The 27,696-nt window shown below is 47.0% G+C and overlaps 1 protein-coding gene across 7 annotated transcripts in view; it reads right to left on the bottom strand.

The window, feature by feature from the left end:
- NRK (Nik related kinase) overlaps nt 1–27,696 on the bottom strand; it is a 105,617-nt gene that overhangs the window by 65,293 nt on the left and 12,628 nt on the right. For 5 of the 7 annotated variants that reach the window (XM_055727210.1, XM_055727207.1, XM_055727212.1 and 2 more), the window contains exon 3: nt 5,321–5,377. In XM_055727210.1, coding sequence (XP_055583185.1) covers nt 5,321–5,377 — 57 coding nt within the window. Of the gene's footprint in view, nt 1–5,320; nt 5,378–8,285; nt 8,304–27,610; nt 27,674–27,696 lie in introns of those variants that run through there. The other 2 variants (XM_055727211.1, XM_055727213.1) reach the window with 2 other exon arrangements.

Genomic DNA, 27,696 nt, shown 5'->3' with positions numbered 1-27,696 from the left:
TGAACTTTGCACTGGTGAAGCCCAACTGCAGAAGCTTCCCTGCTGCGCCCTCAGCACCAGCGCAGCTCGCACGGCTCCTCAGGGAGCTGGCAGGTCTCAGCCACTTCCTCGGAGCTGCTGTCTCTTTTTCAGCTCTTCCTTTGCCCAATTAGTTTGCTAGCTGTCGGAACAGTGCTGGCACAGCTCTCATCCAAGCACTTTCTATTCCTCTGCAGTCTCTCCTCCCAAGTTTTTAAAACAAAGATAAGCACGTGCCTGTTTGTGAACACAGCTGGGATGTCAGGTAGGCTCCTTCACAGCCCCTGGCAAGAACAAAGGATAGCTGGACATGTGTAATGCTCCTTTCCCATTACCAGCAAGATGATCCAGTTCCTGCTTTACCTCGTGTCCTTATCTATTTACCCAGAAGGCCGGGACCTGCTCCCTCCCTGCACCTGCCTCTTCTCCCCTTGCCCATCCTTGCCCACAGAGGTGGCTGCCCGTGCACGCTGCTGTGTGTGTCCTGAGGTGCAGGATGAGTGCCTGGGGAAGAAACTGCTTAGACAGGACAGTGAGCTTCACTGTGGTGCAGGAACCCTCTGAGCTAAGCTCTTGCATCCTCCAAAGACAGAGATGTAACTTCAAATACCAGTCAGTCTGTAAGGTAAAGGGCTATACAGGACAGCAGGTGGGCATTTCACAGGCAAGAAGTATACCATCTTCTCAGTGCCTGAGTGAGTTTTGGAAAAATTACTCTATTTTACACACAGAAACCAAGGCAGAAGGGTAAATGTGAGCGATTCTGTCCCAAGGGCCATGTCTGAGGCTCAGCCAGGAACTGAACCTGGACTTGCTAAGTCTCAGGGCTACACACATCCTTCAAGCAGGGCGAGTGGGGCAAAAGCACCCTCAACTTTTCAGTGCATGCACGTGCTCAGGATTTTCACTTTCCACAATCACCCTTTATCAGTGTTACAATCAACCACATCTCCCAGGGGTCTAGAAACCTGTGCATGAATCATGCTGCTTAAGGAAAGGAAACCAGCTCGCAGATGTGCAGGTGCAAAAAGCTGCTTGCTTTCACAAACCAATGTGTTTTTGGGCACAGATGGCTGCACGCACAAAGATGACAGGTTCATGATCAAAGGCTATTTTTGAAGATGTGAGTCTATCTGCAATGACATTAAGAAGCAAAGAACTAGAAAGCACACGCTGCTGACCTCAAACGGAAACAAGATTATCAGCTGATAAATACTTCACCAAGAGACCCCTTAGCACTAGGGTATTTCTAATGACAAGTTTCTCATTTAAGTGTTATTTTGCTATCCAGAAAGACTGAAAGCAAGGGCAGAGAGAGAATGGCCTGCTGCAGAAGAGCTCTTTGATTACCTGCACCGATAGCTGAAGAGAAAAGCAGCAAGAACCCAACCTCTTTGCAAGCACTCTGCTTGCTTGGCACCGTCAGATAAGAGGAAGCAGAGCCTGCATGGATGGAGAGGCACATGAGCACACATTGCCACCAGCTCCCCTTCACCCATTTCAAAGGGCTTCTCCCCGCTCCATGACATGGCAGCACTTCCCAACAGATGTCTCGAGGATCCCGCAATGACCACAGCATGCTGCTGCTGCTGCTCTCAAGAAACCGGCCGGGGGCTGCAGCTCATGACAGCGAAGGGCAGGTTTGGTTAGCTCTTGGCATGCCCCAGACCTTAGAGCTGAACAATCACAGCTGGGGCTGGTCAGGGAATTTCTGATTAAATGGTTTCTTGATGCAAAGAAAACACAGATTTGGTGAAACAGAATCTTTTGGCAGAAATATACTGGTTATGACAAAATGTTAGCTGAAAGACTTCTTAGACTGGATTTTCCAGTGGTGAACACATGATGCTGGGGGAGAGAAACCCACTGCAGAATATCCAAGTAGCAAAGAAGCAGCTCAGACCCTTGGGATATGAGATATCCTTGTTCAATCCTATCCTCTCCCGAGTCAGACAACACTGACCAGTTACTGAGCAGGTTAGTGACCAAGCCACCACCAGCCTGCCCTGGTGTGAGGCTCTGCCACAGCCAGCCACTGGAATCACCCCACTTTGGAAGAGAGATCTACTGGAGGCTTGAACTGGGGAGTCCTCTAAGCAGGTACACAGATCACCAGGCATTCAGCTCTTCTCTGCTTCATTTGGAGACAGGTGAAAGGAAGAAGACTGCATCTGTCTTGATTTTATTTATTTTTTTAACCTTCCTGTTTTCTACCACGTGAAATTTTCACTCCCTAAAAGAAAATTGTTCCCTGTGCAGCACTATCAGATCACATAACCACCTGGAGCTGGAAATGGCCACCGGGGCTACGAGCCTCCTGCCTCACTCAGGCAGGTTTACTGTGACAGCTTCCATTTCTCACAAGCCAAACTCCATGTGAGATGTTGCTCTCAGGTGCAATTTACAGGCAGGACACTGGAGACGAGGATTTCAATATTTTAAAGACTTTATTTAATGCCTCAAGCTGGCTTTTCAAGACCAAAGGATCAGAAAATAACTTAAACCTGAGCAGACTAGCAATGCAAGAGAAATACTGAATCCTTGACAGGCTCTGAATTTATGACACTGAAATTCTGGAGATTGAAAGGATTTCCGCATCACAGTTAGGACGCACTACAGCTGTGAGAGGCTTCAGTAACCAAATGCTATGAAGAGAGAAAAGGTACTATTTTACAGCAGAACTGAGCTTCAGAGATGTCCCGGACTTGTAGAGCATCAGCCTCAGCCGCACCCGTGCTCGTACCCCCTGCAGCTGCAGGGCAGGAATGCATTGGCTTCAACCAGCCCACCCACCCTGCGCTGCAAGACACCAGCTCGCGGCCCCTGGCCAGGCAGCGCGCTCGGGAGGCCAGCAGTAGCCCATTTCTTGCAGCCACGTGGCTCCCCCCAGGCGCTCTGGGGTTCGCACCAAGGTGTCCGAATGGCTCCAGATGGCATCTGCCCAGCCCACCCTGCCGCTGCACCCAGCCACCCACCGCCCGCTGTGCCGAACGCAGCGGGGATTCACCGCAACGCAGCGAGCTGTGAGAGGGGGCTGGGGGGAGGACAACCCCTGGGCAGAGCAGACAGCCGCAGGAGGAGCCAGCAGCTACTGGCAGCAGCCACCTGAATCACTCCTGCGCTGGTGTCCCAACACCTCGCAGAGGCACCGGAGGAAACCGGTGATAAAGCGGAGCATTGCATCCAGGGCTGCCAGTCTGTGCCCAGCAGCGGGAACGCAGCCAACCCCTCATTAAGAAAGTAGGAGTAACAGCAGAAAGCCTTGCACTCACCCTGCACCAAGGTCAGACAGCAGAAATACTCAAGTACAGCTGAACTGGATTTGTTCAGCGTTTAGGGGGGGGGAAGGCACCAGGGAAAACCCCTCCAGGTGGCTGCACCAACACGCTCAGCACTCGGCTCTCCAGCTTTCACATAAGTGACTCAGCATGAAACCAGCATGATCTGTTATCACGGCCCCGAGCAATGGGACAGGCTCCCTGGTATGATGCTGGCTCCCTAGCCTGCAAGGAGGCAGAAAATCAGACCTAAACAGCTGGGGTTTGTTCCCAGAATCATGCACGCCTATCAACATGAATTCCTGGAGCTGGACCGCAAGGCTGTCCTCCATTTAGATTTTGTTGCCAAGCGAGCAGGCATTACTGGGCGCTACAGATTGTCGGTTGCATACAAAGCAGACTGTATTATGTATAGCAAAGGGAAGGAAACCTTTCCAAGGTTCCCTTCCTGCAGTTTTTGCTTCAATTGTTTCAAGGCAGGGACTGTCACTGGTACTAACATGACAGCTCACAAGTGACATCTTCGGCCAGCCCTCACGCACTGCTGACCGACCCAGCAAAGCACAAAGCAGTTCAGACTGAAGTGCTGGACAACTTCTGAGCCTGTGCCGGGATCTGTCCTGTCCGCTTCTCTGTCAAAGCATGGAGGTGCTCTGATCTCAGGGGTCTGTCTGCGACCCAGACCCTGCTCCTCTCCATTCCAAGATCCAGCAGCCTCACATTGGGTGACTGCCATTTTTTAAAGCCAAAGCACCTGATGATACACGTACCTACAGAGCTAAAAGAAAGAAACCCATCAATCTAATGTTGCACTCCTTTAAAAAAAGCACTCTCCTCTGTGCACAGAGAAGAGCAAAACTGGCAATTCAACTGCACATGCACATTTGGCAAGGTAGCAGCCACAGCCAAAGCAGCCCTTAGGTATGCTTTCTAAAAGTATTACAGTAGCACCTCAGTCCAAAAACCCAACGTGCAATTCAGACCACGTGCTGCTCCGGCTGGATTCCTGCACCATCAGCGGAGAACTGCCCCGGACCTGCTCTCCATGATGAGACTCACGCAGACACTGCCTTGCTCTGCTGTCTGCCAAGACGATTAGAAGACATACAAACACGCAGGCAAGGCTCGCCTGTGCTTGCCAGAGCACCACGTGTAGACGTGCCACTAGCAGACTTGGCCGAGAGGACTTGGCTCTGGTTTTTATTTCAGGCGATAACCCTTCCACAACATCGCAAGAGGAACCTGTCCTGGAGTTCTGTTCTCCACATCGACACTGCCAGAGCGACAGGATGGGAGGCTGGTCTTCAGTGGTACTAGGTGCATCCTACCAAACCGTGGACTTCCAGCAAACTCTAGGAGGGGAGGCAGGCTGTCTCCCCAACCTGTCTGGGGCTCAGGCTAACACGGTCTCAAGGAGGCAAGCTGCTTCTCTGCCGGCTGCACTCTTAACAGGAGAAACAAAACCCAATACTTAGCAACTTCTTCCGACACCCTATTCCAGCACTGACACCACTTTATAAATGTGATAGCGCCAATTAAACTGTCTCCCTTCTCTCATCTGTCAAACAACAATAAAAAAGTGCTACATTTGCATTTCTAACATGTGCCTGCTTGCTAGCTGTCAGGGTAGCTGCTCTGAGGAATAGCTGGCACGCGAGGGGAGAGGATGTGATGAAACACAGCAGGGGCAGCACAGAGCTACAGGAAATCTTTCTTTTGCTATCTCCGGAGACAGATAATCAACTAGAAATAAGCAGGAGGAGAGTTCTCCTCTTTGTTATTATAGACCTTCAAAATACATGGCAATGCATTCCCTTACCGCTTCGTCACCATGGTCAGGTACAATTGAAAAATCCATCTGTATTGACACCTCTCAATACTTTATAGAACAGAAACCGGTGCTCAGCAACCATAGTTTATACCACTGGATTGTCTTTTATAAGCTATCCACCTTCTCATCATCTGCTTATTTATTTTTCCTTGCACCTTGATAACAACTTTTTTATTTTTGATTTTGCACTCACCTCAGTAACATTCATCACTTTGATGGCTGCTAGCTGCCCAGTCTTCACATGGCGACCCTGTTAAAATGAAAAGGACTGTAAGTAAAACACGTATGCAAACTGCGTGTACAGTAACAAATCAAGCATGTAACAACTGGGCTTGAGTACTTGCTTTCAAACATGTACCAACAACGTAGTGATACATAACTGCCATGGTGCAGTTGGTGATGTGTTATCAGACCCATGCCCTTGCCATGCTGTGAAGTCAACCGAGTTACCTTTGCAGGGTTCAATTTCCCCCTTTAGCACCCAGCAAACAGCAATCCTGGGAGACCTCCGCTGCCAGAACACAACATGGCACGAGTTTATGGGTCTCCATCCAACTCCTGTTCGACAGCTGTTGCCACCCCTAAAGCTTCTCCTTCGAGGAACTCTCAGCACAGACCCAGGATGACCTACCCAGACCAACCTTCTCGCCCTGCGAGCCAGGCTGAGGTGCGCTGGGGAAGCAAGGCGCTGGGTAGCTGGCACTGTCCCCACCTCCCCACCCCACATGTCCTGGCTCACCTCAGTGTAAAGAGAAAACTCTGGGTTTCAGTACATCAATCTGGCAACCTGTATGTGGCTGCCAAGAAACTAAAGTTGTATGTACTTTCTTACCTTTTTTTTTTTTTTTAAAGGCTTTTTAACTGTGAAATGCTTAGTTTTAAAAATCCTTACTGCAGCTGAGTTAACTGCATCTCTGCTACCTCCCTATAAGCATGCAGAGGCTTTGTATTATAAAGAGGTAATTGGGAGGGGGGGGGGGGGGAAGAACTCTCCCAGGGTCTTTGACTCCGTGTGTGTATACGTACGTACACACGCTCCACTAGTGAAATCCCCACACCCCTCAACCATTATTAAGCAACAGATAACTGGTAATTCTGGACTAGGTCAGGAGCCAGTTCTTGAAAACAAAGCTAGGAAAAGGGAGGTAATAAGGTAATAGGGAATAAAGCTATTAAAAGAGCAAACTTGATATCGAGACTGATAAAAAATGGTTCACAAGAACGTGTATTAGAAACACAACCAGGAATCTTGCTGTAAATGGCACAGTTTCTTGGCTTGGTTAGATCAGGTTTCTCAAAAGATGCCACAGATGCAGCCTTTCACCATGATAACCCACACTAATCTCATAGTGGAGGACACTATCAAAACATTTGTATGGACAGTGGATTGGCTACACATCCCAACTTCTCACCTCTATCAAATGTTCAGAAATGGGTCTGAAGCTTTGAGACTGCAATTTTGTTCCTGAAATAGTAGTGCCTGCAAAGCTATATATTGAAATAACTAACTGACATCGGTTAAGTAAGCCATAGGAAATCAGGAAATCAAATATGAAATGCTGCAGTTTGCAGACAAAATGATTTGCAGGTGCAATTTACACCTTCAAAATTAAAAGCTGAATTGATGTCATTTTAAAACCTAGGTCCTATCTGCACAAAATTGCATACGAGTGTTATTTCTAAGACTAAGCAATTCTGCATCAAAGAAAAATGATACCACGTTCTCAGGCGATATGTCACAGTCATGTTTTCTTTTACAGAAAACTAAATCCTGCTGAGTTTTTGTATATTTATAAGTGTCCTCTTTCCGTGGCAGCACTCCTGGGATTGCAAAGCTTTTTCTCATCAACTAGAACGATGGGATTTATGCATTATCACAGCCCTCAGGGGGAAGACAAAGGGGACACACCCTCACCAGGCCCAGAACACACATCCCACCACAGCTGAGCGCAGATGGGCAGTGACCAGTGCTAGCCCAACAGATGCCGGTGTTTGGTCAGCATCCATCCCAGCTGACGTCAATCCCAGCCAGCGAGCTTCCTCTGCACAGCCACAGCTCCTTTGTTGGAGGCCATTGTCTGCAAATGTTTCCAGGCATTGAATGTCTTGGCAGTATAGGGAGAGGGCCTTCCACAAAACACGGTCATGCTAGACATGTTGGCACCCTGACTTAACTCCAGAGTTTGTCTGGAGGCAAGTACGCAGGTAATGCCACGGCTCCAGGCACCACACACAGCAGGCGGCCATCCCATCCCATCCCATTGGAACGATGAGTCTCCCCTGGGCTGTGCACATTCTGCAAAGGATGATGTCAAGAATCAACACCGACTTTCGTAACTACAGTGAAGCACGGAGACATGCTTCTTTACTGAAAAAACACATCAATAAATGCTAGGCTAGCATCACACTTGATACTGAATATTCATCAGAGTAAGGAAGGGGGAAAGGCCTGGCATTCAGTTTTGATTTCAAAGCACATGACTTTGTCCAACTGTCCCTCCGTGTAACAAACACCCATTATTCCTCAGCCACAGCTATTCCTGCTGCACGCAAACCTGCCACTCTCATTCACTTATATTGTTACAAATAAGATTATAAAATCCCCCCCCCAAAGGTATGAAAAATTAGCATTTACAGGAAAGAAAACAGCAAGCCCCTTTGTTTTGGGGTAGTGATTCATCTTTGCACAACAAATGTGCCCCTGTTAACCGAGATGTGCAACTTGATCCAGGCTCTAGCATGCTCCCGTGTCTGCAGCTGGGCTGGCTGCTGGAGGAGAGGAGCCTGGTGTGTGCAGAGGGCAGGATTGTGCCCTGTGACTTGTCTCGCTGCCCCATCGTCCTCACACTGCACAAAGTTACTGCCAGCCTGACGGAAACACACAGGGTTGCATCCAACCATCCCTTCTGCACAGGCTCACCTGCAATAAATACTCTCTCACTGGGCAAAGCAGCCCTTATGTGGAAGTAAATACTGTTAACCACATGCACTTCACACCCTCAGCTTCTTTTAGACCCCTTTAACCTGGAACAAAAGTGCAGTTCAATCCACCAGAGATTCCGAACCCTTCTGGAGAAAGGATCGGTAAAAGCTCATTCCTGTTGGTCTGCTCTAATTCTCTACTCACAATGATTCATTTTCCACAACTGTCATCCCACCTTTTGAAGACTCTTCCATGTTTCTTAGTTGCATGAAACTGAAGCAGCTCATCCTCTCCCACCAGCACAAGCTGGTGCAGGGTAATGCGGAGGGCTGCAGGTTAACCTCGTGAAAAGGTAAACATAGCTATATATTAACATCTGCCTTTCATCAATTATCTAAAAGGGATGAATTAGTTTAAAAGTGCGTATAAAAAAAACCAAACAAACCTTGGAGAGTGTAACTAAATATGTATCTACAGCTATATATCTATGGGAAAACATTTCATTATGAGATACTAATTTTACTGCCATCTTGGCAGATTTATTTTTTATTACAGTTGTACATTTTCCCAAAGTAAAGGACTGATCGTTATCGTAGAGCAATACATCTCAAAAGCCTCTGCACCTGCTAATGTATGCAACAAACAATGTGCCAGAATTACACAGCACACCCCATCATTTCTCCCCACCTCTGACATCATCCCAATACACACAAATAAAAAACCTTTCCTTTAAATATTGCCAAAGGAAAAGGTTCGGTCAGCGGAGACAAAATAATCCAAGAACCCTGGGGACATCCCAAATTTTATCCTTCCTCTTCCCCAGAACATTGCTGTCTATTTAGTTAGTTATGAACAAAAATTGGGCTGAAGCGAGGCCACCCAGCAGCTCACCCGCACACCAGCTGCCCTGTCAGCAGTGGCTGCACACGGGCACCCACGGAACCCAGCACCCGCCCCCCCAAAAGCAAGCGTGCTAGTGCCAGCCCCCACACCGAGAGGGCTGAGGCTTTCAGAGGACAAACGTTCCTGCGAAGACCCACCGATGCCCGTGCAGCTCATCTGAGCAGCGCGACACGCTCCACATCACACCTGCTTTACCGCACAGGCTGTGACTGCGCTGGCAGTTCAGGAAAAAACAAAATCAACCCACAGGTTTCTCTTCTTTACACTGGTTTTTCAAACTGTTTCATTTTCCTGGACATCGCTAAAAGCAGCAAACATCCTGAACCCAGCCCTGGGCTTCTTGTTAAACACTGAGACTAGTGCCTAAGTAAGGAAAGGTTTCAGGGCCTGGCCCCTTGTTTTTTCATTTATCAATAAATCTCAGAGGTGAGCCAGAGCTCATGGGGAACTCACACATTGCTACTTCTGTTGAAGCCACAAGGTCGAGCTTCTTTGAATTGCTTTGAGAAATGTGGTGATGTGATTTTTGTTTAAAGCTTCTAGGAGCAACTGGCTTTTAACTTCTTCCCAGCTAAATGATATCAAAAAAATCCACTTACTTTCAGTGGTGAGACATGCAAAAGTTAATAATTTTTGATTTAATCCAAAATGGGAGGAAGAACACAGGACGTGGCTCTCCCAGCCCTCTGCAATCCACCGCTGCCCATCCTCTGCAGATCTTTGCAGGGAATCAGCCTGCTCTGCAATGGAGGATCTTGAATAACATTTCCCCAGAAACTGGGCAGAGGGCAGGAATGGTCAATGGGCCCGTTTCCCTAATAAAACGTTTCATCTTTCACTCAAATGCTCCATTTGGGAGCAGGTTTCCACTCTGGAGAATGCAGCCACACATCCCACAGCCATCTGGAAGTCACCGATGTTCCTACCCAAGAACACAGCACTCAACACCATCAAGCTCATACAGAGCTTAGACACGAACGATTCTGAAGCTCAATGACTCTCTAAAACTGAATTTCCCTGCCTACATTTTGATGAAGTATCCAAGCTGGAAGAAATTCTCGTATTAGCTTTGAGTCCAGCTAAATTCCTTGTCTCCACCAGAAAATATTTCCGCATACAGTCTGCCGCAGTTGCCAGTCAGTCACTACAGCAACAGCCAGCAAACCTGGAGCCAGCACACACATTTTTCAAATCTGCACAGCGCTCACTGCAGCCACATTTATGCATGATGCTTTATGCCAAAGATCTGGTTCTGATGAGCTCCAAGCATGCATTATCTCTGCAGGGAGATATACATGGAATAGGACAGATTGCTCAGTGTTATGTCCACTGGATGTGTATTTACCTTTTTAGATCACTTAGATAAAGGCATCGCTTATCTATGCCCTCTTGACTGAGGGTCAAGACACGTATTATTTTTCTATTTACATCAAACAAGAGTATCAGCATTAGCGGTCAAGCTATTGGTTGATAAAGGGGTTTTACATGAATTAAGTAAATTTATAAAGCGATGCATTCAGTCACGTACAAAACCTTTCCCAACAAAAACTCCGGGCAGTCCCTGGCTTGGGCCACAATTACAACCAGAGAGCCAAGGTCCCAGTGACACACACCTGGGATGGTAAGGCTGTGAGCCACGTGCAGAGAGCTTGGCTGGACAGCTTCCCTCCCAGATCCTGCAAAGACCTCTCCTCCTGGGGGTGGCAAACAGCTGCCGTCAGCTTCTCTCCCCACTCGTGAACCGACAGATTTGATGTGCATGATTGCAAGTCCAGGCAACATGACCCTGCTGTCCCGTTACAGCGCCGCGCACCAAGCCAAGCCAGCCCACGGCAGTCCCACCACACGCTTCCTTTTTGGCAACAGGCGCTCGTTAACGTCCATGTGTTTCTGGGTCTGTCTGATGTAGCTGTCCCCATTTAACCGCAGCAGGAAAAAGTGCATGTGAAGGGCAGGGACTGCCGTGCTGCAGGATACCCAGGCAGCATGAAGCTGGTGGTTTTGACCATGCAAAAGTCCCTTTTTGTGTCCACGTTCCACCTGCAACCAGAAGCACGACCTCACTTTTCTCTCCCTTAAAAAGCAGCATTTTTGGCGAGGCTGCGATGCCTATGTGCAGGGCTACCCCCCAGATGCTAGACGCCTTGGACACTTGCCAGTTTGCACCTTTGTACCCACAGCAGAGGGCAATTTCACATCGAACACACCCTGCCACCAGGCACGCACACGTGCAGCACACTTATGCTGTGCACAGCCACAAGCAGCTCACAACACCTGCACGAGGCTGAGGGGCTCCTGGGTGCCCCTTCCCATCACTGCCTGCTCGTGGGACCCAGAAAGCTGGTAGCTACCACACACTTCAGTTCTTGGGACTTTCTCTGGATATTGAAGGTTTGTATTTGAAAGCAAGACCTGGCTGTTGGAGGTGGAGACCTTTCAAGGCCAGAGGACTTTCCCACCCAGATGCATTTATTACGGGATAACGGAGGCGTGCTGCCATCTGGGAGCGAGGTGAGCGCACAGCTATTTTTGCTGCAAGCTCTTACCGAAAGCAAACTGCAGCGAGCAGGTTTCCTGTTCAAAACCTACTTATGAAATTTGAAGTTTGAGGCCACCACGGGTAGATCTGTACAGCCCCTGTGGTTGTGGGTAGGCTGCCAGCTCAGCCTTCGGCACCCTGAAGGATGGGACCCCACCCTTTCGCCCCTCTCCTCTCCACCCTTTCCATCCTGGTAACACAAGGAAAGCCTTTACGAGATGATGCATCAAACGAACAATGCTCTGCATAGGGATCCAGGAAGCCCTATGTCCTATTCCACATGACCTTAACAAAGTCATGATCCTTCTGTTTCCCCTTCCACCTACACAGGGATTTTCTGCTTAAGAACCAGTTCTTTAGAAGAGATGAGCAACGTGTGCTATCACCAGCCCGTGAACACCAGCTGTGCCGGCTCATGCTGCCCGTGCAGCTGCAGGGTGCTCCCCGATGGGTGAGCACGGCCGGGAGGAGGACCCCAAGAACATCAAACCTGCAGATGGGCTGCTCTCGCTCTGCAGTTTCGCCACAGCCGCTGTTTCACAGCATATGGCTGCTCACAACAGACATCCTGCTGTCCCTCGGGGTCTTGACTAACGTAAACAAGCGGTCAGGGTTCACACATCTGGGGCTGTAGCGGTTTGGTGCCAAGAAGTGCCACCTGAGAAGATAGTTTACCGGACAGCTCTATCAGGAAGCCCAATCTTGTAAACCTTGTCTCAGCAACCATGTGAGAAAACCCACTGTACTCGTGGTTGGAGCTCTTCAGCTAAAAATACAGCAGTAATGCAAAACTTGAAATGGGACAGGAATGAATTCCAAGTTACTAAGAGTTTGGAAGTTTCTAGCTTGTTTTTGTTAGTTAACGGTCTAAGGCAGAGCTCAGGGTCAGTCATGCACTGAGTACTAGCACTGGATTTCAGAAATGATCCCTTTCATTTAAACTATGACATGCAATCCACACCAATTCTGGTAGTTTAAAAAAAGAAGAAAAAAACCCCACAGAAAACACAAAACCTCCAAACCACCACAAGACAGATACCAGCCTTGGGCAGATAATTACTAGTTTCAGAAAGTTTTTGTTTTTTTTTTTAAAGCCTCCATGAAAAATTCAGGACACCAGCCAGGTGGGAATGCAGCTATAATTTTGATTACAGCTTCATCCTTTTAATCACGCAACTCAGGCTGCAGAAAGCCTACTTTGATTGACATCATAAAGTTTGGTGGCACTTCCGGCATAACGTCCCTGGACATCTGTTGTATTTCGGGGCTGTAAATCACAGAATTGTATTTCCCTAGAGCATTCCTTCTTTGTGATACTGGGAGACGCTGAGATTTGGAAGCCTGGGCCTTGATCCAGGTCACCCCCAGGGTTGCCCTCGGCTCCCTCTCCCAGCTGGAGCACACCCTCCTTCCCTCGTGGCTGCTTTCACGCCAGCAGCGCAGGATGCAGGAACTTCCTAAAACCACAGCCCAGCTGTGCTGCCTGAATGCTGACCGTGTGGATGCAACACGCTCGCCCTTTCACCTCCACATTTGGCACCCAATTTCCAGAGAGTCCTAGGTCTCACCCAAAAACACTTGGCCAGCCCAGCCAAATGTCACGTTTCCCCTTCCCTCCATCAACACCCTCTTTCGACAGCAGCTGGGCAGCTTCCTCTGCTATCGAGGGGAAGAACACACAGCAGGCTGCAGCATCCGAACGAGCTCAGCATCACTGCTTCAGCAACATAAAGGCTTTCCGTTGCTCCCTGACTATCCATCATTAGGGACCGCCAGCCAGTCCCGTAGGTTGTGATGGGACTGTTTGACCTGACTTAGACTTGACACTGCCCTCAGAACTGACCATAGCTGCTTTCCTACCAGGGAAGGCAAAGCATGCCACCTAAACGCTATAAAATATGACCACCCTTGTCCACAGCTGGTCAAAGTAATGCACAACATAAATATTAATACACTTCTACAATTAATTAATAAGCAAGACATGTTCTTTAAGGTTTATGTTTTGGTTTGCGTTTCTTCCCCCCCCCTATGCCAATTCCCACTCTACTTTATGATTAGGTATGTTCCAAGAAGTTAGCTGAGATTTATTACATTCAGTATAGACCATACCATGAAGTCGAACGCGATTTAGCGTGCCCCAGAACTCAGGTTGTAAAACATTAACAGTAAAATCTAACGTGTCTCCACACAGATATAAAAAGAACAAAAGTTAATTTATAACACTCAGAGCACAAAGCATGCAACCTTAATGAAGAAATATTAGAGATATATACTATTTATAAGGAAATGAAAAATATTTTTTAAAAAGTGTTACACTGCATTCCAAATGAAAAAGGATAATTTTGTAGAGGTTAGCACATTTATATAGGAAAAATGACTTGAACATTCAGCAAAAACCAAGTTCCTTTCCTAGCAAACACCACTGCCCTATTCCTGTGCAGAACAGGCCATTCCACTCCTCTCGTTACTTCTTTCTCTCCCCTCCTCATCTTCGAAGTGGGTATTTTGCACTCACTCAGAGTGAAAGTATTGGTTTTATGAGTTTGTTTTGTTTTTTTGGGGGGGTTGTTGTTTTTTTTTTAATGAAGTTTTAGTAGTTTCAGGGGCAACATGTTAAAAAAAAAATAATCGGGAATTTCTCTCAGGGACCCTATTTGTGTCACATGCTTAAGCAAACAAGAATATCACTGTAACTCGTAACACTACAGAAGACGACTAAGTTGGCAGCAGTATAGCAGGACTTCCCATATACTAAAATAGCAACACATTAGCCAAGAGAAGAGATTAGAGTGTGTAACTTCTATCACTCACTCAGAATTCTACCCAAGCCCGCACTGTCTAGAAGGCAGGGATGGATAGGGGTCATTTCAATGGTACCAGATCAAACAACCTTGATGTCTGGGGGAAAAGGACAGTTTTGCACCTCTACTGCGAGTGTCTGTACCACAGCCCTCATGAACTGTAAAACCCAAGAGGCACCAGAAGCAGCTTTTCTGTCCAGGTTTTTTTTATCCTTTCAGTTCCTATTTCCTCCCATTGTACAAGTGGAAACGCAGATTGTTTGCTTTGCCTGATGTTTGTCTGTATCTGACTGGAGACCAGTGGGAAAAGAAAATGGAAAAAAAAGAAACAAATCCAAGCCCCTTTGCAAACACATGCTTGAGTATCTATGTTTTTGCAATAACAGTATGTGCAGTTGATCAGATTACCACCCAAGGCTACTGCATACTTTTTTAAGACCGGACCTACAGATTGATCTTTTGGGCTTTTGAAACCTGCTCCCAAAAAGGTCATTCACATTGCAATTAGCAAGATCAAGCAAAACACTAAACACTCCTGAAAATGCCATGCTAGTCATAATACAAAGAAAGGAGTTTTGTCAACTATTTATTTGAAATGGGTGGTGTCTGCTGCAGAATATCCCGTGCAATCTTCTGTAGCCCGATGCTTAATGGAGGGAAGTGCCAAACCTGCAGCTTCTCCATATTCAGCTAACCGGCACGCTTGATGCTTTAGATATCCCAGGTATCAATTTGAAGCTTCTGAAAGAGTGGCAGCATTCCTCCTGGGGCAGGTCAAACCAGGGTAGCCCTTGGTGGGCCACAGCGGGTGATGGAGAGCCGCAGCACGGCATGGCGCTCGGAAAGCTAACCTCACCGAGTGCCATGGCTGCCCCGGGACACACGGGGCTCCCGAAGGCCCAACTGCTCTTGGGGAAGGACCAGACTCCCACCAGCTTCGAGCTGGCCTGTTTTGTATCTGGATTTTTGTATTGGTTTTCTATCTGGAGATACTTCAGGAGGTCTGAGGGGAAGACAAACACTGAAGCTCTGGCTTTCCTCTGCTCAGAAAGTCATCCAGGTGCTTTAGAGGTAACCACAAGGCTCCTGAACGGGTGCTGCTACCAGCAAGGAAAGAAAAGCAAAATTTTGGGGCCATATGAGGGTCTGGAGAGCAACTCGGAGAGCAGCACAGTGAATGTGAGGAGAGGTCTGAAAAGCAGAGCAGGCTGGGCACTCTTTTCCTCAACACTCCATTTCTTGCGACGCAAAACCCGATTTCTGCGAGCTTCACTTCAGTATGTGCACAAACAACAGTTTCAACAGCCTTGCCATTCATCCTGGGCTTTGCCATTTGTCACGCCTCTTAACGTCTGTTATGAGCCCCATCACGGCCTGCCGCCCCTGCCAGGTGCACGCAGGCTTCGCAGGACACTGCCAGCCTTCTTCCAGTGGAAGTTCTGCCTTGGGGGTGCCTGGGGGTGCAGGCAGCCCAGAGCAGCAGGGACCCTGCTGCCCAGCGCGGGGCGGCGGGGACGAGGGGCGGTGGGGATGCGGGGATGCGGGGATGCAGGCTGTTTGCAGCCCCACGGCTCCTCTTGCTGCAGGCAGGAGGGTTGCAACAGCCCTGGCACGGAGCCAGTCCCGCTCAGCACCCGGGGAGCCCAGCAGTGATTTATAGCAGCAAAGGTCCGCCGTGCCGAAAGTCTATTCATCCAGAAAAATAAACAGTTTAGGAAAAAAGCCTCAGCCTCTGGAAGGCTCTCACTCTGCAGACCAGGGGCTGTTGAGATGCTAAGTCTAGGGAGAGGTACGAATCCCTCCACCCCGCTGAATTTTCGCTGCCTGACTCATGTGCATCTGTTAAAAGAAATACAGGGCACTGGGGAAAATCTATACGCAGCACATCTCTGCTGGATGAAGTCACAAGCAGTTAAACGTGTCCCACCAGCCCCATCCTGCCGAAAGGACGTCAGGGCTGAACGGCAGGAGGTCAGCTGATGGGTGGCCAGACTTTCAGAGCAGGAATCCCTCAAAGGAAGGTTTTTTGGCTCACCACCACTATGAAGCTCTGAAGGTCAAGCTGCACACAGCATTTACAAACCTCATGTTCAAGAGTCACACTTTAACTTTTTCAGTGACGCAGCCTTCCCAGACACATGCTGATGAAGGAAGGCTTCATTAGCCTGCTATCCCCCATAAACTTAACTGTGTGCACATTAAGCCCCCAGCAATGGTATCACTGAATTTTAGAAAAAAATCCTTCAGCATTCCTATGGACAATAAGTGTAACACAGACTAATTTTCCCTTGCATATAATGCAGAACATAGACAATGTGCCACATGGGTTAAAATTGTGTTGCTGGGTTTTTTTTAAAAAGGCTTTAAGGCAGGCAGGGTACACAGCTCAGACTGCAAGTTCCAGTCTAGATGATAAGAGCTACGAAACCTTAAAGGGGATGGACTTTTTCATTCCAGTTCTGCTGGTGTTTTTCTCACGCAGATTGCAATACCATGCGGGTACGCATCTCTCCACAGATGACTGTGTGACAGGGCACCCCAACACTGACAACTGGCACTAAATGGGGTTCTCCTGAGGTCTCTGAGCCTCTCCTTCAGTACTTCATGGCAAATACCCTCCCTGCAACTCTCTTCACCTGAGGTGAATCCTGAAGTCAAAAACTCCACCGAGTACTGCTGTCGAGTTCAGAAGATCTGAGGTTTGCCTAGGGAAAGGTCATATTTTTCACACACATACAAAAGCCTTCACAGAGCATTTAACCGAGGAAAAAAAGAGAACTCCTCTCAGTGCCTTTTCATTTGGCTCCATTTGACACATCCTCTCTAAAAATTACAAGGGAGTTAATGGACACGATTAGTCTCTGAGAAAATACATCAGTCTCCAGATTTCTGAATGAGCTCTGTAAGAGACGAACTACATGGCACTGATCTTGCCGCAGCAGTCAATTCCTATTTCCTTCCAAAATCCTACTGGCCAGATGGTCCACAAAGCTCAAGGGAAAATTACTTAAATGTTTGGAAAGGCTTTCGGTATTAAGTTGGTCTCCAAAATGAAACCAGACTACGCTTCTAATTATTCTTAAAAGTAAAGTCTACCTTGCTTTTCTAATGAAATTAAGAAGGAGCAGTGTTTCCAAGTTTGCTTTTCTAAAGAAAAAAAAATAAATATCTGAATTCCAGAAGAGCCCTGGTGTTATTTTTTTCTAAACTGATCTAATCAGCTTTGTGCAGCAGAAGCCTGGCTGGCAAAGGTTCTCCTCTCGAGCAAACTACAGGTCAGATAATGTGCAGTAATAGTTCCTGAACAGCTACAAGCAGTTGCTGTTCAGTGCTGGATCTTCCAATTTTCTGTATTATTTGTAGGGATCAAAGTCAATCATGGCAGAGAGACAGAAAGGAACAGTGAACTCTTGAGAAGAAAAAAAGACAAACAACAAACCATCCTTGCAGAGTAACTTCAAGAAAATGGCTAAACACATTACAGCTAAAGAACTGCAGAACCTTAAGCAACGTGGACTAGCATAACTGCCAGCGTTTAAGATGCAAACTAGCAGCTGACTTGGGAAGAACTGGTCACAAAAGGTACCAAGAGTTTCCTGCAATTAACAACTGAACAGCTTTACCAGATTTTGAAATGCTCATCTCTTTGCCTTGCCCTGTTCAAACAAGCCAAGTTCACTTAGTACAGCTTAAGACGAAGCAGTGCACTATACAGGGAACCCTGCATCTGGGCAGCACAAACACAGCGCTGCAGCCCAGGCTGGGGACCCCCTGCCCCCCCACAGCCCAGGCTGGGGACCCCCCAACCCCCTTCTCCCTGTCCCCTATGCTTCTGAGGGGCTCTCTGCAGGGCTTCCCACCGACAGCTTCTCCTAATGCTTGTGTTCCTGCATGCAACTCCGGCTCCACTGATGCCCACAGGAATTTCTGCTGTTGAATTTACTGGATCTGAATTTGCCCTATAAAAGGTCAGATTTCTCAAACAAAACAAATCCCACTTTGCACCAAGTTCTCCACTGAAAAAGTGTGCATATCTAGTGCTTTCTCTGTTGGAGAATCTGCGTTCACACTGATCCCCTCACAGGTTTGGGCCAGAGTCTGTGAAGGAAGAAATTAACCTATGGCTTTGCTGCAGTGTGTCCATTTGTGTAAAATACCTGACAGCCAACGGCACTTCTACTACCCAGACTTTGCTGCCTGTTGGAAATCAGCCTCTTCACAAAGCTACAGATGAAGGCCAGATGGAAACTGAGAACACTTGCTATTCTGATTGATCACACGTACATTTACATTCACAGGCATATAGATTTAACGGGATTCCTCTCACTCCTGATTTGTTAGTCAGTATGTCACACTCAGCTTTCCCAGGCAGCAATGCCACCTCTGTAAGCTTGTACAACACCAAATACAACGGGGACCACGGGACTATGGACAAAAGTGCATGCACACGTACACAAACACTTATATAAATGTTCAGAACTCTAAGACTGAAATCCACTGGCCCAGCCTATGAAACCGCAGGTGTCAATGAAGGCTCTTCTTCACCAGAGCACCAGAACCCTTCTTGTGATGGTCTCAAACACACTTCTCATTTTCCAAGCCCTGAACCCTGTCTGCTTCCTTTACCTTTGTAATGGCAATAGCTTGTCCAGCCAGCTGCATCACATCACAAAGCAGCTGTCAAGAAAGAAAAAGACACCCAACGAAACAACCTAAACTTCCACAAGGCACCCAGCTAATGCCAGCAGCTTGCTGGAGAAACGTGGAGTAGAAAGCATCTGAAGTCTCGTTTACATGCATAATACAAGTTTTAAAAGTGAGCATCTCTGCTTTAACATCATCTTCTAACTGTATTCACTTCAAAATTTACTCTAAAAGTTTAGCCATCCACAAGTTTCAATATAACTTCCTTTTGCTTCCTTGCATGTTCCGTCATCCACATCCAGATGCCAAAATACACCACCAACAGTTCATTGCTTCTTAGGATAAATCTGGTAATACATCCCAGAGAAAAATTTCACAGGGTCAGCTAAAACTCCACAACATTGCCAACCCACATATTTAAATAACAGGAATGTATACAACTAGGCCTCTATTTACAACAATAGCATCTTAAAAAAGAAATAATAATCAAAGAGCATATGAAAACACCACACCAGAAAACATGCTTCCCAAGTATTGCCTTCTAGTTTCTGAACGTTTAGGTTCAGGGAGGCACATGGGATTACAGGGAATTTCAAGATTTCCTCCACTATCCAAGACAGAAGCTTAGCCAGGTTGCCTAAGAAAACAAGGTGTATGTGATTGTGCCGCCCTTGCATCCAACCATGTTGTAACCTGTCAGCCCATTCCAACCGAACCGGACAGACAGATATGCCATCATCTCCGAGATGATTCAACCCCCGTGTGCTTTGCGAAAAATCGGGGCTGGAGACAAAGTCCCTCCCTGCAGAAAAGAGGGCTCCAGCCTGGCACCGCCTGCCAGGGCGCAGGTCACACTCCGCAGCCAGCCGAGAGCCGCAGGCAGCAGCCGCTGCTCCAGGGGGTGGCTACAGAGCAAGCAGGGGCCATGGATGTATGCACAAGCAGAGATCCTAAAGGACTCAACGCAGGAATTGGCACTGCAGAGGTCAGAGGTGGAGACAGGATAAGAAAGGACAAATTTGCAAGTGCATTTTGCTAGCTTTACTACTTAGGTTTTCCTCAAAACCCAGGAAAGTTTAAACAGCTGCAGAATTTACCTTGACATAGAAACCCATCTCTCATCAGTGCTTGTAGGCTACTTTTCTCTAGTCTTAACATTAACATTGCAGAAATATTTTTATGTTTGCACCACTGAGGCTTACAGAAAATACGTATTTTTGACATGTTTGCACAAGAAAATAACTATATTCAATAACAGAAGGGTAACAGAAAACCAAATGCCTACCAAGAAGGGCTTCTGAAATTAGTCACTGAGCCACCTTTAGAAACTGGCTCCCCAGCCCCAATTCTTGTTTGCTATTTACTCTGTAATCAAATGAGTGCAAGGTGAGCATAAAGCACCAGCATGCCACTGTTAGCATTTTACACCCACTTTGAATAGGTAAAACAGATTACATCATGTGGAAAGGACTGGAAAAAACAAGGATCCCAACCGTGATTTTTAAAGACCTGGTTTGCACACATGGTTTGACCCAGTTTAATTAGAAACGTATTTCCAGCTCGATTTTGTTAGGTGTGGACGTGCTCACTGGCCTGCATTGGTTTTGTTCATCATTTTCTTTTCATTGACCCTACCATGTCGGACATCACTCCCCCAAGCACTCATCTTTTGTGAAAATCCATCTCTGTCCATGCGGTTTCAGGGTGGCTTTGATAGAAGAGGGAGATTAACACAGACTCCTTCGGAAATTCCCATTTATTTCTGTTACCAGCTTTTTCTTCCTTTTAAAAGAATTTGGTTTAGGAAAGTCAGCAATTAACGCTGATTAAAAAGCTGACTGGTGTAAGCTTAATAATCATGTGTCTCATGATCCAGTGAGAACGGGGGTTTTATCACTAACTGGGACAGCAAATGTTGGCCACAGCCAGGGGTGGATCCAGCTAGTGGTTTTGCCTTCGCAGCAGTCATACGCGAGAACATGTTTCTGTGGCAAGGCAACAACCTCCTACCTGCTAAAGCTTCCTTTTGTTTTTGGAAAAAAAAAAAAAAAAGTCAAGAATAATAACGTAAGAAACTATTTTCTGCCAAACCTCAAGAGAGCTGCTGTTCTGCTTCATCACCAGCTGCAGCACACACCCCGTTACCCAAGGGCACCAGCACCCCTGCAACCCCGTCCAGAGCAGCGGGTGAGAAATGTTTGCAGAAACAAATGGCTATGCTGATGGCAAACATGGATATGGCAAACACAATACAGGAGGGGAAAAAAAAACAACCAACACCCCCCCCCCCAAAAAAAAAAAAAAAGATGTAAAGCCCTCTGCGTCATCTTACATGTTGAACAACTGCTGGCTAATGAAGGTTCTTTCAGCAGTGCTGATGCAGACACGTGGACGTCCTCCTTGGCAGCCAGGACACGAGCCAGACATGGCTTATCAGATCCCAACCGTCTCCTGGAAATACACCTAGAGAACCGCACAGTCAGCAGCCTGCTCTGGGGTGGGGAAAAATGCAGAAGCAGCAACCTCCCCGTTTCTCTTTCTGATCACGCTCCCGGTTTTATAAGGGGATCCCTGCAAATGAAAGTGCATCACACAGTCTCTGGGGACATTTCATATCACGCAACAACTATCGACAGTGAATGGCTTACACAACAGGACACCGTATAATGCCATTCATGCTACTTGCTGGGCAATAAAGGAAGGAAAACCCACTCTTGGCGCATACTCTTGCAACCTGAGAACAACCCCTCTGGAAGTCCAGGCAGCGTTTACACACAATAGGATTCAACCAGCCAGGCTCCCCATCCAGCATTTTATCCAGCACAGTGTCATCTCCATCCTGAGCTCCACTGCAGCCACAATCCTCGCCCAGCTCCCACGGGAAGGCTCAGCACTGGCTCTGTCCCAAGGGCAGCAGAGATGCCTGGAGCCCCACAGCCAAGCCTGTCAGACTCAAACTAGAAAACAATCTCTGCAATATAAAGAACTACGCTATTTTAATATTAATAACATCAAAAGGGAAAGGTCTGCCAGAACTCCATAATGTAAACAATGCAGGATACAGCAAAGCCAAGCTGTCTTTAATCTACTCACTATGACATTCAAAACCCATCTGCGTGACAGATAGGGCAAGTGCCACGCAGGCTCTAAGCATCACCACAGCTGATAAGGTCATTTTCTTTCATTCCTGGTCAGAGAACCGTGAATTCGGCAGAAGCAAGACGACAAATGCCATTACACGACCTAAACAGGAATTTGTTGTGACTATTTGAACAGCCCCATGAAGGCACAAGGTGCCTCACAAACATACACGGAAGCCTGAGTGCTCATGCATGTCTGTACACGCTGACCCCTGTACCAACATGAAAATACCCTTAACTCCAACATGCAAGCCAGGCAATACAGGCCATGCAAAGTCTTCCACCAGGTGGGTACCTCCAAATGAACACAATGCAAAGAAAGGAAGAGAGGAACATAGGAAAGGGTGAATCCTAAACCCCTCTAACCTTTACTCTCCAGCCTGTGGGATCAGAGACCTGAGTTTCCAGCCTTTGTTGTATGACTTCCTCTATTCAAAACAGCTCTGACTTAAATCTTTCAAGTGCCCAAAAGAAAGGAAAGCTAGTGCATCTCTTTGCCTCTTCATCCTCTCTCCATTTTCAGGCATATTTATGGAGAGCAGGCAACAATACACGTAGCTCCTCCAGATGCAGCCTCTGTTCTGCCAAGGAGGCTGTTCCAACCAGGCACCCAGCAATCTGCTCTGCCCTATGCGCGCACACACCGACTCCGCTGCATCTGAGCCGAGAGCCCAACACATTTGGGAAATGTCAGACCCGCTTAGGCTGATCTGCACATGCACAAAAAGCCCAATGCATTGCCGGTGCCCCACATTTTCCTGGCACACACCACCTCTGCGATGTCCAAGCTGTCCCAAACCTCAGAACTGCTGGGTTCACTGGGCGCACCCTACGCCTCAAGTGTTGATGTGTCTGCCTGCGAATTTTGGCAGTCTTCCACCCCGAGAGGTGACAAAACACATTCTAACGTCCCCGAAAACAAATCATCCTTCATCAAAAAGGAATCCCACCAGGGGAATAGTCTGGTACACCCAAACCGTGCACCGGTACTGCTTGTTCTCTTCTGCAGGTCCCAATGCACACACGGGACCAGTTCCTGCTGTCAGCCACTGATGAAAAACTGGAAGACTTCACCACAGCAATTTGATTTTCAGAGCAGCAGGGATATGCTGGTCCACAATACCTAACTGTACGCTCGGATATTAACAAAGGGCAACCAGGGAGCTGCTGATATAATCTGGCTTCTGGGGGCAAAACTTTTGGAAGAAGCCTCTTATATATTTCATATTAGCCTGGAAAAAGTAAATATTAAAGAAAAAAACCATTTTTTTCCTGGCTCTTCTCTTTTCCCATATAACAAGACAACATCACAGACAATCTGTGTAAATAAAACATTTGAGAGTCCATTATCTAAACCATATGCATATTTGTTTTATGTTGGTTTTGTTGCATATTTTAGTATAATTGTTCATAGATTTAAATCCAAGAGTAAAACAAGAGTAGACCAATCTACTACAGCAGAAATAATCAGTAAAATGGTTTTCTTTTAAGTACTAGTGAAAATCCATGCTAAAATTTAGCATAACAAAATTCCTCAGGTTCAGTAAAACAAGTATTTTCAGAAGGCCACCACACATTTCTTTTCTGCCCTCTCCCTCAAATTGTTCCCACTTCTAACAACAGAAATACAAGAAAAAAATGCATCAAAAATGCAGATATCAGATGTAGCAACTGCACAACTGTAGAGTCTGAAAATGGGATTTGACTAGTCAGTAAACCTCAAAAAATGTCAGTATTTTGCCAGCTGGTCTCACCTTCAGTTGTAAACACTCCTCGCGAAATGGAAAGTCAGAAGAATTCACATTAATATTCACATATACACTGTGAATGCTGAATTATTTCAGTGTGATAAGTACATTTTTTTTTTGAGTATGCAGTCCTAAAGACAATCTACAAAATATTAAACATCCTGCTAAATTAAAACGTGTGTTCAAACAAGGCAAATGAAATGTGATGTTCTGACGTTTCTGAAACAAAGTTTCAAAATGAAAGCCAAAAGAACAAAGTAATTTCTTGAAATTTTCCCACTAACGTTTCTGTTGCGCTCAACAGGTTTTGATTGGAGTGGAACTGTTGCCAAACAGCATGTTGTTCAGTCAGTGGCTGCTACTCAATTCTCACAAATCACCTCTGTAAGTCACTAATTGCTCTTAACCAGAATCCCAAAGCGCTTTGCAAAAACCAAGGACTGCCTCCACTGTAACAGCTACAGCCATAAGGAAAGCTCCATTTCCAGTGAATTCACGTGGGTTTGAGTAATGACCAGAGCAGAGGCAAGAAGAAAAACTGCATCTCCTGGACTGCAGCTGCCCACATCAACCCCTCTCTCACATTTACAAATGAAGTGGATTTCTTACATGATGGGACCCCCTAAAAGCAGTGCTACCAACCGCACGCTATTACCTATTAGTAATAACACCGCTTGTGCGGGGCACTGGAATAGCTACAGTTTGCTGCAAAGCACGTCCTTAGCATTGTTTGCCCCCTAAAATCTCAGAAGTTACTAAAGTTTCATGTTTTCACAGGGAGAATGAAGGGGATGGGGAAGAAATGACATTTGAAAAGGTGCTTCTAAAGCAAACCTTAAAAACCCTTTGGGAATCCCACAAACTCAGCAGGTTACAAGGGCAGGCTTATAAGATGCAGGGCTTAAAATTTTTTTTTTTAAAAAGTATACTATGAACAGCTGAAAAATAGCTTGTTCTTTAATTTTATTCCCAAGATGGTTACTTACAGATCTATGCGGGCCAAGAAAATTACTGCTGGCCAACAGCCTGAGAACAGCTGAACACCAGGCAGGAGAAGCACAATTTTATCACATTTATGGATTTTACAATTGAAATTGGACATTACAATTTAAAACTACTTATTGGAAATTTCATTATGATGGGACAAGGGGCTGACCTGCACCTCCACCGCCTGACCGAGCCAATTGTTTGACCCCAGCTGACAATAAAAAAATCGGTTTTTAAATTCCATTTCCCCACAAATGCCTTGGAAGGGCAGGATCAACAATTGTCCCACCGGATCCTGCTGCTGTCCACCCAGGCAGCTGCAGTCGGAATAGCTGTGCTACAACCAGGCCCAGCCACGCTCAGCTTTCAAGCCAGTGGGAAGATCATGGCTGGGCCAAACGCCGCTTCCCACTGGAGCTGCCACAGCAGGATGGTTGGGGTTGGAAGGGATGTCCTTTCCAACGTCTCTGGAGCGATGTCCCCCAAGAAAAATCACAGCAGGACTGTCACAGAGCCCTGCGTGAATCCACGTGGCACTGGGAGACACCACAAGACGTGCCCCCTGGAGATGCTCCTCCCGGCAGTAAGCACAGGGACCATGCTGCTGGTGGCACCGGTTCTGCTGCCAGTTGTCCCCACCACCCCTCTCCCAGTGCCCCACACCTCACGCAGCCTCCGATGCTTGTGGGGCGATTCGGAAAGCGTGGAAGAGGAGCTGTGGCAGTGGTCCATGGCAGCCGACAGTGCCAGCGCAGAGCTGTGGGAACATCCCTCGTGTTTCAGCATTCCCAGCCCCAGCGCTGGAAGCCTCACCGCCTGACTCGGCAGATTTCCATGCAACCTTTACACGGGCACAAATCAGTGTGTGGTTTGCAGGACAGCAAAGCTACCAGGCTCATGACTTCAGCGGAATAACAAACCAACCCAATTCTTTAATGCTATTTATTGCAGTTGCTCCAGAAGAGCAACACTACAAAGGGCTCGCGGCTGCCCCATCCCAAGCACTGACCCACGCTCCAGCACTGAGCACACCCAGGACCCCCCTCGCGAGCTTCTAACTGCTCCCAGGTGGCCTTCACAGGGCAGAGGTTACAGCTCTACAGTGACCACTCCGCGGTGGCTGCTACAACGGCTTCTCGCGGTGTTACTTCACCACGTGCCTGCCCCCACGCAAATCGGGCTGACGAGGAGAAGCTAAGGCAAGGTCACCCCTGCCGCAGAATGAACTACAGAGGCATTTCGCAGTTCAAGCAAAGCAATGCCTGTTCTACGTGGAGGAGAAAAACCCACCAGAGAGAGACCCCTCAGGTCCCGGGGAAGACAACAGAAGGTGATGGTGGGGACACTAGGGGTGGGATGGAGCTCAGCCAGGCCTGAGCTCACGCTCCCGGTGCCGACGCACAGGCATCCTGCAGGAGCTTTCACAGCCCAGGTCGCTGAAGGGAACAGGAGCTAAAGCAAACAGCTTTGCAGCAGTCCCACTATGCACGCTGGAAATGCTGTGCTACGTCCAACCCGTGGAAAATACCGATCCATTGCTGACCTCGGCAGAACCGGCCTCCTTGCAGACAGACACTCCTGCTGCTGGATTTTCCAGTGATGCCTGCAACAAAGCATTACTGCTACAGGGGTACTGGAGACCCCACTGAACACACAGGTAAAAAAGCTTCCTTCAGAACAGGATCACAATTTACATTTCTAAAAGATACCCCAGAAACTGTCTTTTGATCCCCAAGATCTCATCCTGCAGGACTTCACTATCTGGCTCAGCAGAATGAACCTGTCGAAACCTCAAAGAGCACACTATAAAGCATTAGTACGGATTATTCTTGTACAAAATATGGGTTCCTCAGGCATAAACAAGTTCAAACACACTCTTCTGAAAAAACACCTGAAGACCAGACATGAAGCTTAAGAGAATATTTACTGCTGGTGAAGAGAATGGTGACGTCTTGTCTATGCAGCCCATGGGAAAGGACAGAAGAGCAGTACACGCTCCACACAGTTCTTTAGATCATTTCATCACAATGTCAAGTTTAAAGCACCGAATGCTGGATAAGTCTCTGAAATACATATAGCAATAATATTGAGAATAATAATAAAAAAAGACAAGCAGGCTATCAATATTTTTAGGAAACCAACTGATAAGTTCCTTTTATTATGCTCTACTAGCTATAGCCCAGAGGTACCAAAGAGGGACTTTCAAAAAATGTGCATGCATCCCTCAGGTCATTAAAGCAGACCTGGTAAGTACCATTCACTACATATAAAAAAGAACCAGAGCATGGAGATAAGGTGATGTGTGCTTGCAAGACACTGAATTCAGAAAAAGGCACAGTTACTAAAGCTAACATGCAATGGGAATCATCTCAAACATCTGTCAACAACAAGCTAAATTTTCTGCTGTGTAAAATTAAGTAATATCCTATCATTCATTCATCAACCCGATCAGCTCATTACAGGTCTGCGAGGTTTTTTGGACTGCAAACTGACAATTTCTTACAAGTTTTTCCCCCAACTCCATTGATTTATTTTGAAGAAGAAATAACATACACAATGAAGTACTTCTGAGTAGGTCAGATATTGTAAAACTCAGGCGTGCAAAGCGCTGGTCACTCTGAGGCTTATCTTCACGTAGGCATGATTCTGGATGCCACTGAGCAGTCAGGAGTATTGAAATCAATGTCACTAGTGAGGTGCTTAAAGGTAGCAAAGTGCTTGAGTGCGGAATTAAGAGCTTGAACCATTTCCTACTGTGCTCATATTATCACCACTGCATTTTTAGCATGTTCTCTTACCTTCAAATAGCACATCCCAGTGCCAACATCTGAAGTGTTATGCAACATGAGCTCAAAATGCCACCAGTTTAGGATGAAAATGCATT

This window comes from Falco cherrug, chromosome 15 (genome assembly GCF_023634085.1).
Source record: "Falco cherrug isolate bFalChe1 chromosome 15, bFalChe1.pri, whole genome shotgun sequence".
NCBI lineage: Eukaryota > Metazoa > Chordata > Aves > Falconiformes > Falconidae > Falco > Falco cherrug.
Note: the sequence above shows the minus strand (reverse complement) of the source record. Positions and strands in the feature narration are given on the sequence as shown.